At 32.3% G+C, this 18785-nt stretch overlaps 2 protein-coding genes across 2 annotated transcripts; one reads left to right on the plus strand and one right to left on the minus strand.

The window, feature by feature from the left end:
* Positions 1–927: 927 nt before the first annotated feature.
* LOC141684367 (uncharacterized) lies at positions 928–8759 on the plus strand. Its single transcript, XM_074489292.1, has 10 exons — positions 928–1199; positions 3706–3773; positions 4889–4914; positions 5532–5622; positions 6242–6337; positions 6642–6710; positions 7088–7146; positions 7235–7357; positions 8146–8217; positions 8295–8759. Exons 1-10 carry the CDS (start codon positions 1110–1112, stop codon positions 8357–8359), a joined length of 759 nt encoding a protein of 252 aa, XP_074345393.1. The 5' UTR covers positions 928–1109; the 3' UTR covers positions 8360–8759.
* A 7013-nt stretch (positions 8760–15772) lies between these two features.
* On the minus strand, positions 15773–18456 carry LOC141684025 (putative cinnamyl alcohol dehydrogenase 1). The gene is made up of 5 exons (XM_074488853.1): positions 18298–18456; positions 18089–18202; positions 16990–17217; positions 16410–16852; positions 15773–16213 (listed from the first exon to the last, which is right to left on the minus strand). Exons 1-5 carry the CDS (start codon positions 18384–18386, stop codon positions 16005–16007), a joined length of 1083 nt encoding a protein of 360 aa, XP_074344954.1. The 5' UTR covers positions 18387–18456; the 3' UTR covers positions 15773–16004.
* Between the last annotated feature and the right edge of the window lie 329 nt (positions 18457–18785).

Consider the following 18785-nt stretch of genomic DNA (forward strand, 5'->3'; position numbering starts at 1 on the left):
AAGAGTTTTGGGGTTAGAAAAACACTTTCATTACACACTCTCTTACATACAGCCTATACACACACAGCCGCCTTAGTTCTCTATATCTTCATCTTCCCCAACCAGCTTCTTATTCTTACACCGGAGGCGCCGCGGGGACAAAACCCCCCTCCGGTGTTGTTTTGCATGCTCTCAACAACAGCTACACCTCAAACACACTCAGAAGGTCCAAGAACGGCGTCGGAAGGAGCCGTCCCGCTCACCGGAGTTATCACATTTAATAGAACTTAAGAGCTATGATAGACTTAAGATATTTTTCTACCTTTGGTTACTGGCTCTCGTACAGGGAGATCGGTGGTTTGGGAAAATGACTACTCTGCTGCATTAGCTACAAAAAATATAAAACATATAGACTTGAAATTAACCATTGTTGTGCACTAGTTATTTTTTAACCAGTTGTAAAAATCATTACTTCAATTTTTTATTAGAATAATTATAACTTATATTTATAGGTTATTTTTGTTTAGTAATTGAATTCCTAAAAAAGTTAAACTTTTCAGTGTGTAATTTCTAATTTATATTATTGAAGAATATTGGCGACTTTGTGTTATATTATTCGGAAATTTGATTAAATTTAAGTTTTATATTTTATTTAAATTTAAGTTTTGTATTCTATTTAAAATTTTCGAACTTGTAAAGTGTAAACCGCAGTGAACCGCACCAAACCGTACCGCATTTTCGTGGTGTGGTTTATGCAGTTTTTGAGGATACGCGGTGTGGGTGCGGTTTGGAAATTTGATCAAACCGCATGCGCGGTTTGATTTGCGATTTGAGAAAAAAACCGCACCACCCGCACCGCGCTCACCCTAGGTACATAAATAAAATAAATGAATAATATTTGACCAAAATATAATAATTGATGTGAATTGTGATACTATTATAAATGAGATTTGGGTTGTTAAAGATCCGATCCGACCCAAATTACAGTTAAAAGTTTCAGGTGAGTGTTTAGATCACAGCGGTGATTCATAGATTTCTGAATCAACAAAGGAGATCTATTCATCGATCTCTGCATCGCGAAGAGCTATAGATACATATATCTATATCATCATCAGGTGAAGAAGAAGAAGATGCTGCCCACAGTATCGAAAGGGCGCACGCCCTCTCAAAACTACCGTGCTAATCCCGTTTTCCCTCAGTACCTTCGTAGAATTATTAAGGTTCTCTCTCTCTCCCTCTCTCTCTCTCTCTCTCTCTCTTCCTCTCTCTCTCCCGCTCTCTCTCTCTCTCATCTCTCTCCCTCCCTCTCTCTCTCATGCTTATCCAATTTATGTACACACAGATCTGAGTCCTTAATTCATTTTAATTCAATTGTTGTGCTGTTTATTTGTAATTCTATCTGATTGTGGTGTTGAATTGTGCGGATAATGTGTATTTTATGAGATTGATGTGTTTTATTGGAATGTGATTGTAATTTGTAAGCTTAGGACGTTTGTGTCACTTTGATTTTTGAGTTTCGGTGTCTAGGAATATAGGGAAGTTTTGGATTGGATGGTTAGGGAATGCCTTTAAGTGGCGTGTGTGACTTTGTATTGAATATCCGAGTGGTTTAGTTATGCACAAAAAGTACAAAATGCACTTGGTGGCGTTAAATTACAACAATAACTACATGGTGTTAAATTACAGCAATAGCTACTCTTATATGTAGCACACCATTTGCTTTGCTCTTTTAGCATCAAAATGTGGTTTTTGTTTCTAAAATAACACCATGTCTCCAATGCATTGTTCTAAATCTTGTTTCAAATTTAAATATCTTCCCAGTACTTCACACTTTTGAATACAAATTTAACTAACTTCCAAATATCTCACTCTTTTAAACACCTTATTTATAGTTACCTCTCTTTTTTCACTTTTTATTTTATTTTTGATGAGTTGGCAAGTATAGCAAAATGCTAAATATTGTTCTATATATAGCACAAACTATAGCATTGTGTTATTTTAACACAATGTTTAACACACCATTGGATTGATGAAATTTGTTTTGATGCTATAATATAATTATGACACCAAATTTAGTACACCATTGGACATGCTCTAATAAATTTGAAGGTGCACCCCATGAGGATTTGGAAAAAATTAGTATTCGTCGTAATTATCTGGGATTAAGCTTTACTTTTAATTAATTGATAGATATATAACGGAAAAAATTGTAGAATTCATATGCACCTAGCTTGTTCTGTGTGCAATGATTACTGAATATTGTCTCATCTTTATACCGGTTCATGATGGTTTCAATGGATGAAAGCACCGTTGAATGAGAACCTTTGGAATCAGAAAGAGCTCGTTGTTGAAGCACTGAGTATAATTCCCAGTAATCATTAAAGAAGAGTACACAAAATTCAACTTAATTGTTTTGCCAAGTAATAATTTTATTAACCCGGCAAATAAAAGACATTATACTAGGCAACCCTCGGACAACAAGAATAGCAGGAACATTCTCCAGTTCACTCATCAAAACCAAGTAAAAACATAGATAGAGAGTCTCCACAAGGATCTTAGGTGTACTATCTGCTAGTACACTGTTAACATTAAAGAACTATTCTGCCTAGGTGCTACTTGAAATTTTCCGGAGGAAGTTGACTTCTCTCTCTCTCTCTCTCTCTCTCTCTCTCTCACGCCCAATTTTAAGATCCGAACCACCTCAGCCACGGAATGATTTTTCTTCTCGTGTATTCTTTAATTCCGCTCCTTCGATATATTGTATATAGCAGAAGAAATGAATAATTAATCCTCGACCTTTTTCTAAAGGTTCTTGGTGTTGATACTTGTTTAATTTAGAATAACTAGAAATATTGATTCTTTTTACTACATTTATGTTTTATAATATCTAAAGAGAAGCTAATCCGTTCAAAATCTATTGTTTCCATCTCTAGAACCAGGGTCCAAACTCTCCTCATAGGAGTCAAACACTGGGTGAGCTGTTTTACATCTGCATATAATTGTGAGCTTATTGCCTTAGAGAGAGCAAGTGAAGTGAGAGCAAGTGAACAAGTGTGCAAGTTAGTTTATTAATTTAATATAATTTTTAGTTTGCTTCTAACAGAAGGCTGTAAATATGGGAGGAGGCACCTAACATTGCCAGTTTACACGTCCTCCATCTCATTATACAAGTTTAACTTTGTTTTCAGTTCACATTCTTAACTAGGATGTTCGGTGTATGTTATATTTATGGTTAATTACACTCACTTTAGATATTTTCTTCAAATTCATATGTTGTGTTTAAGTGGGGTGAATGGAATGGAATAGATGAAATTAAAGAAAATTAATAGGAATTGGAAGAAAGATTTGAGAAAATAATGAGGTAGTGCAAAATTGTTATGATAAGGATTTTGAAGAAAATGGATTTAGTAAGGAATGGAACATTCCATCTCAAATTTGAGTGTTTAAATTATAGTTTAGGTGGCTAAGAATGAAACTTTTGAAATTTTAGTCATTTTGTACTTCAAATTTTATTCCATTCACCCTAACGTAACACAACAATAGTGTCTTGTTATGCTGTTCTCATATATGACACACATTAATGAACATAAAGGTGCAGATGGATAATTTACTCTTCAGTCTGCATCTTCTTTGCTATTATACTTTTGAAGACTGTATAGATCTTCAAGAATAAATAAATGAATTCGGATATCTTTATCTGATTATTATCATTTCCTGATCTTGCAGTGGCAACAAATGGACATTGAATATACTTTTTGGCAAATGTTTCATTTATGTACCTCACCGAAAGTTGTGTAAGTATCCATCAGTTTAGACTGATTGTTTGGTTTGGTTATTATGAAGTGCTGCTTTATCTTGTTGCTTATGCTCCTAGTTGCGCTGTTTACTTCAATACAGCAGGCTGAAATTATTAATTGACAATTTAGACATGCAATTTAGATAGGTCAATTAAAATATCTTGTTTAGCAGCACAATGTCTTGGAATGTTGCAGCATAAGAGCATCTCCAATAGAGGCACCCTTTGGGGGTGCCAAACATGTCCAATTCATCATAAATAATAATTTTTTATTTTTTTTTTCATTTATATCATATTTAGCACCCTTCAACTCCAATAGTTGGCACCCCATGTGAGGTGCCTAAATGATCCCCAACAGAATATAAAAAGCTATATGTAGTATAATGGGTATAAACAATTTATAATTTTAATGCAAGTATTGAGATTTTTCCATTTAGAGGAGGTGCCAAGAGGGCGCCAAAAGTTGGCAACGTCTCTTGGCACCCCTTGGCCACCCTTGTAACTCCAATAGTAAGGCACCCAAGAGTGCCATGCCACATAGGATTTGACATCCCTCATGGCACCCCTATTGGAGTTGCTCTAATAGGTTACAATATCAGAAGTAAACTAATAAGTACATACATGCAGTTATTGTATATTATCAAAATGTACTCCAATCTTTTTTTATTCTTTTAGATTAGTAAACTAACAAGTACATACATGCAAATATTTTATATTATCAAAATGTACTCCAATCGTTTTTTATTCTTTTTGATTGGTGAAAAACTGTTGACAATTTTGGTTAATGTTTTTGTGCTATTGTTAAGTAAATCCCACACTTGAACTTTCCCTTATATGGAAATACATTGCACCAGACTAATTGGGTTACCTTCTGTGAAGTTATATTAACATTTAACAGCCATTAATCTGACGCTTTGTTGGATGAATGTCTTGTTATCTTTGATATTTGTTCTATTATGTTATGTGTCTCCTTATTACTGCCAGTTGGAGGAAACTGGGTTTGGTTATGGTTAATTGGTAGTTCTGTTTTGATAGTGCCAATTGAGTTGCTTTGTAAACATGTTGTTAAATTTAATATTTGATTTTGCATGTGGACCTGAAATGTGGATGAAGCTATCAGCACACCAAGTACCACAAACGTAAGTTCCTATCGTAAATCGTTTAGGAGTTGTTTGTAGTATATCCTTGCTCTATATTTCCCTTCAAAATCATGTTCACAATTTCCTGCTGTAGACAAATATATAGAGCTTGGAAGATATTGATTAATATCTTTTTTCCTGACTTGAGCATTCGATTTCATTAATAGATTTAAGGACTTTTCTTTTTTTGATAAATTGTACTGAAATTGATTACTGAATACAGATGTCTAATCTAATTTAGGGACTCAGAACCTATCTGAAATGCTGTAGGAATAAAATCACCTTGAATAACTCAGACAGCCACCATTTTTTTTGTTTAGGTTCAATCCCGAAACCCAAATTCTTATATTCTTAATACATAATAAAACCCAACAATGTTATAACAAGATCTGATCTAATGCGTAATTTACGTAGTTATGATTTGAACAATATAAATTAACCTAGGCAGTTTCTTTTATGGGCAACTTGAGGATAAGGTGTGGGACCTTGGCATATCATGTGGCTAATGCTATTATTTGATAGAACTTATTAACTAACAGGTTCAATCGATAAGAACATAATTCTCCTAAAGTTGCTGACTATACATTTGTCCTCATCGAACCAATCTTTTGTTGCAGAAACCAAAAACCAGTGGGCACGCGATGATCCTGCTTTTGTCGTGATTTGCAGTTTACTTTTGGCAGTTTCAACTATGGCTTATTGTGCAGCGTAAGTTTTTGTTGTTTTTTCCAAATAAACGGTCAACAAAGCCTCTATATCTGTATCGGTTTATTTTGAACTTAATGTGCAAATATTCTTTATAACTTTCTAAAAAACTGTGTATTTGTAAAATTGTAAATGCTTTTGAACTTAAAATGATGTCACTGCTTTTGCTTTTGTGATTGAAACATAATAATTCTTCTTGTTCCTTGTTTTAAATATAATGATGACGATTTTTTTGGAAAGAAGAGAAAAGAAGAGAGTGGAAGAGAAGAGAGTAGAAGAGAAGATTGTTAAATAAATTTTCTCTAACTTGTTCCCAAGTTTTTGATGGAGAGAAAATAAAATTTGGATATGAAAGTAATTAAATAAATTGTTTTGTGAGACAATCCCTCCCAATCATCCCAAAAATGGGAAGAAAGTGTGAAGAATTTTCTCTCCGGTCGTTTCTGTTCTCTCCTGCTTACGGAAGAAAATTTCAAAATTATCTTTTCTTCTTTTCTCTTCTCTCTTATTTACAACTCGGGAGCACAGCTATCCAAAAAAAGTACATCCATGATTATTGATATGTTTTCTAATGTAGATTAAGCTTAATCTGATTCCTGATCTCCCTTGCTTTGTTTTACAGGTATGATCACAGTGCGGCCCATGCTGCTTTTGTTGTCATTTCAGTATTGCTATTCCATTTTTTAGTTACTGGTGCACTTTTGGCTACATGTGGTTGGTAAGATTTGCTTTTGAAGTCAAATATGTATTATGTGCATAATCACAAAATATGCACTAGCATCTCAGTTTCTTTTGTTGCTGATATTTTCTTTGATTATGTTGTGTATCATTTATTATGCTGGAAACCACAACACTAGTTGATAATCTAACTCTAATTTTGAGGGAATATGTTCTTTTAAAAATTTGCAAAATTTAATTTCTTAGAAACAAGCTTTAGGGATTTGTAGGCGGCATACTTATAGATCCTAGGAACTTATTAATGCTAAATCATTCTTTAGAAATTTAATTTAAGTAACATGCAGGTTCCTGACCAACACCTATCTTCGAGAGGAAGCACCAAATAGTCATGTTGTGGAGCAGCGGGTTGAATGGTAAGTTTAAACACCAGTCCGTTGTATGTGGGTGAAATGTTGCATTTAAATGGATGAAAGCAGTAGTCCGTGCAGTTTTCTACTAGGGTTAGATGGTGCTAAAGTCTAATTTTGTGGATGCAGAGAGCATTATTGCGAGATAACATAACTTTTTAATTTTTGTCGTGAGGTGATACATTAACTAGTTAGGACCATATTGGAAATGTTGTTTGCACACTTATAATTGTAGTGTTAAGTGTTAACTGTTCACGCGTTTGAGTCGAGTAACATTTTTGCGTGCAATTATATGCATGTTATTTTTCCAGATTTTAGTTGTGTTCAGTAGTAATTTATCAGTTGTATATTTCAGTAGTACTAACTGGGTACTTGTAGTGAAGGCTGTATGCGTTTGACGTTCACTGCAATTCTTTCTTCCCAATGTTTGTTGTACTTTATGGTACGTATATTGACATTCTATCAAAAACTTTTGACTTAAATCCTTCATTGGAGACTTGGAGTAACTCTAACGTGTTTTTTTGTGGCAGTGATACATTATTTTTTATCACCCCTCCTGGTTGCTCATGGATTCATCCCAGTATTGTTGTCAAATCTGCTTTTGATGGTGGCAGCATCCTATTATCACTACCTTAACTTTCTAGGATATGATGGTAAGTTAAATATTTTTCTCTTAAGCAAGCAATTCAGAGGATTGATGAAGTATGTTGTTTCTTTCTGTGCATGTCTGATAATTCCTGCTATTCTTTAAATCATATCAAGGTTTCAGTAGTCAAGAGTCAAGACATATTATTGCCATATACTGTATGACAAACTCAACAATAGGGTGGTTGGATGAGAAAATTTCATTTATATAGAATTAATTGTAGAAGCTGAACCATTATTCTCATGCAGCAACTTGCCCATCTGAGCCATCTCAATTACACAATATTATAATATAATGAAGTTATGTTACTTGTAAAACTGTACAAGTCACCTAGGGGGGCTTATTGGGAATCGGGAATGGGAATGATATGAAATTTCAAGGAGTTTGGAGGGAATGATTTACCCGCATAGAGGAACGAGGTTTCTATTACATGCAACAAATTGCTAATTCAAACACTAACACGTGGGATTGACGTTTCGATTTTCGTTAACCGGGTTCAATAACGATAAACCAAATACCTCTTGGTATAGCAGTATCTCTCTCGCTTCCTTTTACGGGATGTCGAGGGTTCGAACCTTGTCGAAGACAAGGAGGCTGTGTGAGTGTGTTTAATTAGCAAAAAAACACCCTTAGTTTTGGCAATGGAAGTTATAAGATTATCAACCTGCTTTAACTCGTTTACATCTGGTATTCAGTTTTTGTCCAAATAAATTTCTTTAGAATATGGACACTGATGTAATTGTTTTATAAAAGGACTTATGTACGAGTATTGAGATGGCCAATGTTTTGATGCAGTGCTTCCTTTTTTGGAGAAAACAACTTTCTTTTTGTACCCAATTGGCTTTGTAATCATCCTTTCTCCCATCTGTAAGTATCCTTCATTATTTTCTGTTATTTCCTTTAGTTACATTGTACATCAAAGTTTAATGTGTTAAACCTAACAGTGATTTTGAGTGGCTTCAATCCGTCAAGATATTTCATGAACATTTACTTCAGTCGATGGTTGTGATATCCAGTAGATAGCTCACACACAGCATATCCTCAATTCCACATTGTCAAATGAAGATTTTCTGTGGATGAGGTCGATAAGTTCAGACCTCGCATGAACTTTTGAAGACAATCTATGAACAAAATGCGGGGATTAAAATGCAGAGGCTTATATTACTTTATATGTAGGAGAGATTGTAGATTAAATTGGCAGAGAGAAAATTATGTTGCCTTTGGCTGAGAAACTTAATTAGAGAACCTGTCTAAATATGTAACGCGTTATTGCTTGCCCAATACCCTGTCCTGAGATTATTCTCAAACGGCTGAAGGTAGCAAGAGCACTGATTTAGTGCTGACATCTTTTGCTTGGTAAATTGATTTGTCCTATAAATTTTATCAATATATGGTTAGAATTTGCTACATACACGAGAACAAAGCCTTTATACACATCTCCGGCCATCCGAGGGGAGTTATCAATTTTAACCTATAAGTTTTCATTTACTTATCACTTATAAGTCATGTATATTAAGTTATAAGTTACTTATATTAAAATTTCTCAAACATGCACTTAAACACTATTTCATCTAGCGTTTTACACATATAATTTTTTTTAAAAAAAAATATTTTTAATCTCAAATAAAAAATTGTTAATTCGTAAAATACTAAAAAATTATTTAAACTGTTTCTAAAATTCAAAAGGAAATTGGTGAAACCTAAAATGTTAAAAATTATTAAATTAAACTACACCCTTAAATTTTAAAATTGTTTAATTTAAAGTTTACATTTTTGGTTCTTAAGGTTTAGGACCTAAATTCTAGGTTAAATTAGGGTTTAGACTCTAAGATTTAGGCCCTAAACCCTACATTGGTATAACATTTATTATTTTTTTAATATATCTAAAACATAAAAAGGGATTAGGTGAATCTTAAATGTTAAAAGTTGTTAAATTGTGGTATAATATTAAATTTTAAAAATATTAGTTAAAAAGAAATATTGAAAACATAACATTAAGTGATGTTTCTGGACCCCTAAACAAGACACCAAAAGAAGCTCAAAAAAAGACATAAAACGGAAGGTTGGTTCAGTTGGTTAAAGAAGGAATAACTATTCTCTTGGTTGCAGGTTCGAATTTCATAGGAGGAGAATTTATGTTTATGCCTCATGAGCAAGAGTATGCTGCTTAAATACGGTTTATCTTGATTCACGTGATTTGCAGGCTATTGTGTGAGCCTGTAGGGTTTACACAGTGCGCACACAAAGGGTAGCGGCTGCGGATTATTTACGATAAAAAAAAGACATAAAACGTTACATGAATTAATGTTGTCGCATTAAAAAGTGAAGAAAAAAAACGCTACATCGTGTAGCATTTTTGGTGGTTTTTCAAACATAAAATGATATGAGGTGATCAAGTGACAATTTGGGACATAATTTTCAGAAGTGATATTTTGGATCATTTTATATCCCAAATTAACATTTTGGTCATTTCTCGCAATTTGGTGAGTGTACGTGGCTCGGCCAGGCGACCCCTTTCTTTTAAGAAGTAAAAAATTATATAATAATATGTATAATGTATATTATAATATATATATATATATTATAATATTATAATATTTAATATATAAAATTCTAATAATATATATATAATTAATATATATATAATAATTCAGGTTTTTTCGGATTTCGGGGTTCGGATCGGGGTTCGAACCAGTATACCTAATATCCAAATCCAAATCCAAAAATTTCCGGGTTTAAAAATTAAATCCAAATCCAAAAAATCGAGTTCGGTAAATCCAAAATTTCGGATTTCAGATCGGATATCCGTCGGATCGGATTATTTTGCCATCTCTAAATGTTATCTTTATGTATATATACTAAATTATAATAAACAAACTTGGAGATAATTATTTGTAGTTTGCTATTTTGGTCGATTATGGAAAGAATGATGACCATAAGATTTTTAGTAAATAAATGAGAACCGGTAAACAATATTTTATATTTTAATATTTAAACTATCTATTAAAAGTTTAGGTTCGATACAGTTAAGAACATATTAAAAAAAGTAAATTATAAAGTGTTGGCCGTACTTTACACTTATTTTCAAGAAAATGTCCAAATTTTCAAATTTTCAAAATTTCAAAATAATGGCCAACTTTTCTTTCTGCTTTTCAAAAAAATGGTTGTCGTCAACTCCCATTAAGTCTTCTCCGTTACTTAATATATATAAAGTGTAAATTGCATACTGGTGACCGTATTTTACACTTATTTTTAAAATAGTGGCTACATTTTTAAATTTTTTAAATAATGACATTTTTAAATTTTCAATGTAGGAAGGGTTTTAAAGAGTTTTACTAGATTGATCCTAATACTAGATATCAATTAACAAATCATTATAACTTTGGTTATAAGTTTTTTCAATGGGTGGATACTCTTCCCTATATTTTTGCTAAATTTTTTATTCATATTTTTGTGTGAAGAGGTTGAAAAAACATAGAAGTCGGGCACTTGATTAAATTAGAAGAAGTGAAAAAACTGATAATTATTTAAGTTGTGTTTGTACCTATTTGTTTAGCGATATCATATGTTTGTGTGACGATAAAGATGTGAGTCCGGGTAGCAATTTGATGAAACCATTCTTTTAAAAGGTGAAAAAAGTTTTCAACAATTTATAAAAGTTTAACCACTATTTTGAAAATAAGTACGAAGAACAGCCTACCATTCTATAATTTACGCTTAAAATAAATTATTTAAGGGTAAAGACTTAACGGGAGTTGACGACAACCATTTTTTTGAAAGGCGGACAAAAAGTTGGCCACTGTTTTGAAAATTTGAAAATTTGACAATTATTTTGAAAATCGATGTAAAATGCGGTCACCCCTATGTAATTTACTCTATCAAAAATAACATTTTATATTATTAATTTTAAATAAAAATGTCATCAGTTAAATAACTATTACAACATCTCGTAATTTAAATTCCTAAACAATGCATAATTATGTAAAAAAAATATAATACTCTCCATCCCAATTTACATGTTCCCTTTGAAAAATGTGCATATTAAAAATATTGTTGGTTGAATAAATTTTTTTATCAAATATTGTTATTTAATTCATTGTGGAAAAAAGAAGTCAAACAATATAAAATATAAACAATGAATATAGGAATAATCTTGAAAAATTATATACTTAAATTTATATTAAAAGAAGAGATGGATAAATAATTAACAACAATAAATAGTAAACTTTTCGAAAAAAACAATACATAGTAAACTTTTGAAAAAAACAATAAAGAGTAAAGAAATCAAGAACCTAACGGGAATGAGATAGGGCGCACGTATAATATGGTGTTACGAAAGTTAGGGGTAGGCTGCGTTTGGTAGATCAAAATCCCATCAAACACATACACTCATTTCCTTAAATCTTCAAACTCTGCCGCAATTGCAGTTACGATTAATCGCGATTTTTTCAATTGCGTAAAACCAATTTATACAATTTTATATCTATCAAATATATCTATCAAATCTTAAAATTTTATAAAATTAAAATATTCTACAAATGTTGTAAAACCAAAATGTTCTGCGTATTTAACCACGTACTTGTACATGTGAATTACAAGTATTTGATTTTGTAAGCAAAAAGAGTGGGGACCTTTCAAAGTTTCACCAACTCCGCTGCAAGTCTGTTGTCTATTGTGTTGGGAAGATTCAGGGCCCTATTAAAAAAGAATGAAGTCATTTTTGAAAAATTAAATCATATCGGTCAGAGAGAAGAAAAAAAGAGAGAAAGCATACGTGGTTTTGGCGAGGTCATGAGAAGCATTAGGGTCATTCGAGTCGGGCGGCTCGCGAGCTCGCCCGGCTCCAACTCGTTTAAATAAGCTCAACTCGGCTCGTTTAGTTAAATGAGCCGAGTTCGAGTAGAGGTTCCGGTTCGTTTAATTATTCGAACCGGCTCAACTCGACTCATAAAATTAAACGAGCCGAGTTCGGGTAAAAGTTTAGACTCAGTTAAGTGTAAAATTAAAAGAGCCGGCTCGTCCGACTCGTTTAGCTAAATGAGCCGGATCAACTCGGCTCGTGAAATTAAACGAGTCGAGTTCGGGTAAAGATTTAGACTCGTTTAGTTAAACGAGTCGGCTCGGCTCGACTCGATTAATATCGGTTCGAATTATGTCCGGCTCGAAACTCGGCTCGCTCAGTCCGAATTACAGGCCTAAGAAGCAGGGCAGGACTGCTTAAGTACTGTTTAAGTGTGGTGTGACTGGTGTCACATTTTTTGGGTAAATTTGGTGGAATATGAGGGTAAAATTCGAAAATCTGATCTACTCGGTTGCATTTTTTAAATTCAAGTACTTCATCGATTTTTCGAGTACTTATTTTCAGCATTCGAGTACTCGACTTGTTTAAGTTTGAATTAGTTCAAGTCCGATTTCGTAATACTTGTCTGAATTTGCCGATTTTTAAAATACTATCGATATTAATGTGTCCAATTGAATAATTGATGGGAATCGGAATTTTGAACCCGGACTCATAATATTTGAATCATCAATTCAGCAGTGGAATGAAATCTCATTTTTGAAGCATATTTTTAGATTTTAATTCATTCACATTCCCGTTAAAACCCATTTCAATAATTTCATGCCCATTATCGTGAGTAAAATTCTATTAAATCACTTTTTTGTTGAAAATCTTGAAGACCAGCTGATATTTTGCAACTAAATTTTTGAATAAAAATATTACAAAACGTATTATTTTGAGAATCATGTTCTGCGAAGATTATTAATTTATTCAAAATTTTGAATATCATATATTTACTGCATGTATAACATTACAAAATATTTTATTCTACGAAATATTTTTTAGTTTACAGAATATGTGTTTAGTTTGCGTAACATACACGTTCTACTAATTAAATTTAAAAGATTTTTAATATTTTTAATGAATTTAATGAATTATTGATATTCGGAGAACATAACTCACAAAATAATATATTCTATTATAATTTAATTAGAGAATATAAGTGATTTTCGGGTTCTTCAATAAAATAGTCATCTGAATAGAACTTTATTATAATTCCTGTTTTTTATTTCCATGAATTTTTAAGCTAACGAAGAGTGAAGTTAAAAGTAATTTGGTTTTGTACGCAACATGAATCTGCCTTTCAAAGTTTCACCAACTCTGGGGACAGCAATGCTCGTCTTTTTTCCACCAAAATGAGAATAATTATCGTCATTGTTGACTTGTTGTCACGTTCTCGGTTTCCAAATTACAAAATCTTATCCGTTACTCCCTCCGTCCCGTTAAACGTTTCCTCTTTGACTTTCGGTACTGTTTACGATAAGCGATTGACTATTAATTTACGTTTAATCTATAATATTAAATATAGTCATGAGTGATCTCGTTGGATTCATATTTATCAGTACTTTAATATAGTGAAATTTTTATATTTAATACTAATACGAATTTAAAGATATTAACAATTCAAAAGTGTGCATTGACAAACGTGTCAAAGACAAATAGAAACTTTTTTAGAGACGGATGGAGTATTAATTAAAGATAAATACTCCGTGGTAGAAAATCCAAAAAAAATGTTCGCAACAAACTTTTCTAGCATATATTATTGGTGTTACTTTATTATTTCCTCCGTCCCGGCTCCTAAGCATCACATATATATATATATGGGGTGTGACACGAAATTTAAGAGAAAATGTAATTTAGTAAAAAAATTGATTTTAATTAATTTTTATTTTATAAAATTTTATTATTTTATAAAATATATATAATTGAAAAGGGTATTCCCAAAAAATATTATATTTAGTTTAACGAAAAAATTGAACGGGACAAAAGAAACAGCAGCCTTGTCAAGATTAATATGCCACCTCAGATCATTAGACTACTAACCGGTACTCCTCAGTTTCAAGGGATTATTTACCTTACATTCAGCACGATTTTCAATATTAGTTTAAAATATTGTTTCATAATATTTTTTTTAAATTTTTTTTTGATAATAAAAGTTTTATGTTTAAATTTTTATTAAAAAAAAGTTGAAAAAATATTATGAAATTATATTTTATAAAATCTCGAAATGACAATAATAGTAATTTTCATTTTTTATACTTATCGAGAAAATAATAATTTATCAATATATTTTCACTTATACACGTTAGGTGATTCTCTTTTCTAGATTAAGAATTTTCTTGTTACAGATAATTATTTGGCATCAAAAACATCGAATAATTATTGGTAGCAGACATACCAATTTAAGTTATTTTCTATAAAATTCACGTGCCAAATTTTTGAAGTACATGTGACATTCTGTTATCACTAGATTTGTTTCTGAATATATCAATCTATGTTGCAGTGTTTGAACTCTTTACACAAGTTCGGAAATTCAACTACTAATGTGTGTATAATTAATTAGCAAAACCAATACGTACCTATATCACGAGTCAAACAAGCTCTCATAAGTCATGCTACTAGACCATCAAGTGTTTATTGAAATTTTTTACTTCTCATGCACAACAAATCTTATGTTTGAGTTACAAAGTCATGACAAGATGTACAAACTTGTAGTGCTATTTTAATTTCTAAATGCAGGAGTTTTTTAAAAGGGTTAAATATCAAAATGGTCAAGTATATAGTTTAATCATCAAACTTAACGGGGTATTATTTTAATCACTAAACATTTTTTTAAAATCTTATTACAACCAAATGAAAAGTTATGGATTCATAGTATTTTAGATGAATTTTTGAGATTTTTAAAAATTTATCTACTAATTATTTTTATTTAAATAAAGCAAATGAATACAAAATTAAAAATAAACTAGTAGATAAATTTTAAAAAATCTTATTACATTATAGAAAATACTAGAATTCATACATTTTTATTTGATTATAATAAGATTCAAGAAAAATATATAGAACTCCATAAAATAAATTTTAATTTTCGAGCACATATTTTGAGGTATATGTATGATATTTATTATGAATTTAGTGATTTAAATGATACCGTTAACTGATTAAAATAACGTTCAGTTGAGTGACCATTTTGATATTTAACCCTTTTTTAAAATTATGATATTTGTATGAGACTCCACATCTCTCTTGCTGCCTACAAGACATGAACCGAAACCAGATATCAACCCATTTAGAACTAGAAGTCTCTAAAACCAATTATAAAACTATTTAAATCAAATCATACCCACTTTAGAGTTTATAGTTTTCATATCAACTCCTGTCAAGATAATGAAGTTCTTATCAAATGGCGTAAATCATAAAAAACTTAAAGGGGTGGTAAGTGGTTAAACTCTTGTCCACCTTGCGGGAATTCAAGAGTACGGCTCTCGACTAAAGATGCTAAACTCAAAACCAATTTTGTCGTGTGTCAAAAAACCAAATCCAATGCAACAGGGGAAGCATCAAACCTTAAAACAAAATAGAGATAATAACAGTGGAATCATTTAAATATATCAAGTCTGTTATACTTCACAACAATCAGAAGGAACAATCACAACAAAACATCAGATTATAGCATCTTTGAACTCATGAATAAACCACACAAATACACTTAATTCATCACATTATATTTATAGGAAAAACTGCATTCTCCACGACCTGCAACGATGTTCTTGGGATAATTATGTAGCTCTTTCGCGAGATGTCTGAGTTGATTTTATGTTTCTTGATCAAGTTTGCTGCCTGAAACATCTACAACAAACCGGTATCTGACGTCGTTTTTCTCCAACCTCTCAAAGGCTTTGTTGATGTAATCCATCTTCACTACTTCGATTGTTGAAGTAATTCCCTTTTCATTGCAAAAATCAAGCATTTCTTCTGTTTCTTTTATGCTCCCTATGAAGCTCCCTGTTATGGCCTTTCTCCCTACACAAAATTCGGAAAGTTATAACTAACAAATCATCTTTAGTACATTCGGTCCAAGTACTCATAGTTCATCACAATAATTCTGTATTAGAACGAACTAAATTCACCAATTGTAACAAATTTTAGTCATAGGTATGAAAATGAATATGTCAAATGCAACTTACCCGTATCTGAGTGAGAAAATGTATTGACTTACCGAGCATAACCATGGGGGAGATAAACTGCAAAGGAGTATTGATAACCCCCATCAAGATCAATTTCCCATCAAGTTTCAACAAGGAAAGGTAAGGTTCAAGTGGGTGAAAAACAGGCACGGTGTCAATGATATAATCAAGCGAATCAGCAGCTTCTTGCATTTGAGTAGCATCCGAGCTGACAAGATAAGCATCTGCACCAAGATGATCCAATGCCTCCTCTTTCTTCTTATCAGATGAGCTTATGACAGTCACGTGATGCCCCATGGCTTTCGCTAACTTGACCCCCATGTGTCCAACCCCTCCAAGCCCCAATATGCCCCCTTTAAGTCCAGCAATCTTACTTAATCCAAAATGAGTCAGAGGACTATAAACAGTCACCCCTGCACATAATAGAGGTGCTGCCTGTTCCGGTGCCATTCCATCTGGTATTTTCACCGCAAACCTATTGAAAAGAAGTACATAACAATCAGTTTCGTACTTAAAATCCTAACAAGTAATAGTTAATTTAACAAATGTGAAATTCAATTTTTTGTTCAGGTGTGATGATGCAAAGAATGTGTAATCAAAATGCATTATTACTTTTGATCGACGACCATTGAGCTGGAGAAGCCTCCTTGGGTGGGCTTGCCATCGGTGTAGACATCGTTGTAAGACCAGATCTTCTTGTTGCAGTACTGCTCAACATCAGCGATGCACGGCCTGCAGGTTTTACAACATCCAACGATTGTGCCAACTCCGACACAATCTCCTGTCTTGAACTTGGTCACATCAGTTCCAACCTCCACCACCTCACCAACTACTTCATGCCTTCAAAACAAGAACACCAAATAATTTTTTTTTATCAAATGTCTAGTTATTGTACAGAATCAGAATGTGACTCAACACTCATGTTGCTAAAATCATGTGAATTAATTACATATTCCATTTTGTCCCATAACTGACAGTCTAGTTATTCTCTATTGAATGCTAAAATTAAATATCCACCTATAGGCTATAAATAGTACTATTATACTACAGAATCTCATCCTATATAAATATATGAAAAACTCAGGTCTCTCTTGACAAGAAAATTTAATCTATAAAATGGTGACTTTTTCAGTTTTTTCTCACAACTAAAGAATTATCCCATGTCCTATGTTAGAATATAATATAAAGATGCTGCAGAGAGTCGAACTCGAATCATCTGTTAGCCTAATCTCTGACCCTCTATTCCAACCATTTCTTTACTCTTTCCTTTTGGGATATCTCATCAAATTCTTTACATTTCAAAACTTATAAAAAATAGTAAATAGGTCCCACCACTCTCTCACGTTTTTTTCTTTTTCACACTATTTTTACTCCACTATCTCCTTTTTATACATTAAAAATCAACGGGTCCCACTACTTCACTCACTTTTCTTTCTATTTTTCACTACTTTATACATATTTCTTAACCTCGTGCCCAAACCAAATGTAAACAATTGGTCGGGACGGAGGGAGTATCATATTAGCTAATTGTTCACTCTAAAAACTTAAGGTATCAGAAGAATCTCAAACCGGATCTTAATAATATACGCAACCCAGATATATCTAAGATAGGATGCTCTGCTTATTATATTTATATTTTGTAACAATGAAACAAAAAATAATTTTGCAGCAATGAAACACAAAAGAAAAGAAAAAGTGAACACATACATACCCTGGAACCATGGGGTAATTGGAAGCTCCAAGATCATTCTTGACCTGATGAATATCAGTATGGCAAATCCCACAACAAGTAATCCTGATAAATATATCTTCTGGGCCTGTCTCTCTTTTATTTCATACAAATATACCAAAAAAAGAACAATAAGAAACATGAAAAAAAATAATTAAAGTGTGAAAAATGAGGAGATAAATTCAAGAAACCTGAGAGTGTAAGAGTAAGGTGAGAGAACACCAGAAGGATCTCTTGCAGCCCATCCTGTTGTTTTTCTCTCAATTTCCAAGCTACCCATTTGTTGTTAAACAGAGAAAGAAGTGATAAGAGTGTTGTTAAATGAATCAACAGGGCATGTAAAGGTAAGTGTATGTGCATAACATATATATAGAAAGTGGGAAAGTTTAGTTAGCTAGGCGACATTCAAAACGGGACGTGTTAGCTAAAGGCGGGCGTGGGGTTGGTGAACCAATTATTCTAAGAAAGTACAAGCAATGTATTGTGTATATTGTATTAATGGTAAATATCAATATCACCTTTTTTGTATTTTGCAAGATAACATATTTTTATCAGTATATTCTTTGTCAGTTTCATTAACTTTTTCACTCGAAATTTAAAATAATGCACTCGAAAATGTATAAATATGAGTTTATAAATTAAAACGAGTTCAAATATATGTCAGGTCATTCGAGTAAAT

This window comes from Apium graveolens, chromosome 9 (genome assembly GCF_009905375.1).
Source record: "Apium graveolens cultivar Ventura chromosome 9, ASM990537v1, whole genome shotgun sequence".
NCBI classification, from domain to species: Eukaryota; Viridiplantae; Streptophyta; class Magnoliopsida; order Apiales; family Apiaceae; genus Apium; species Apium graveolens.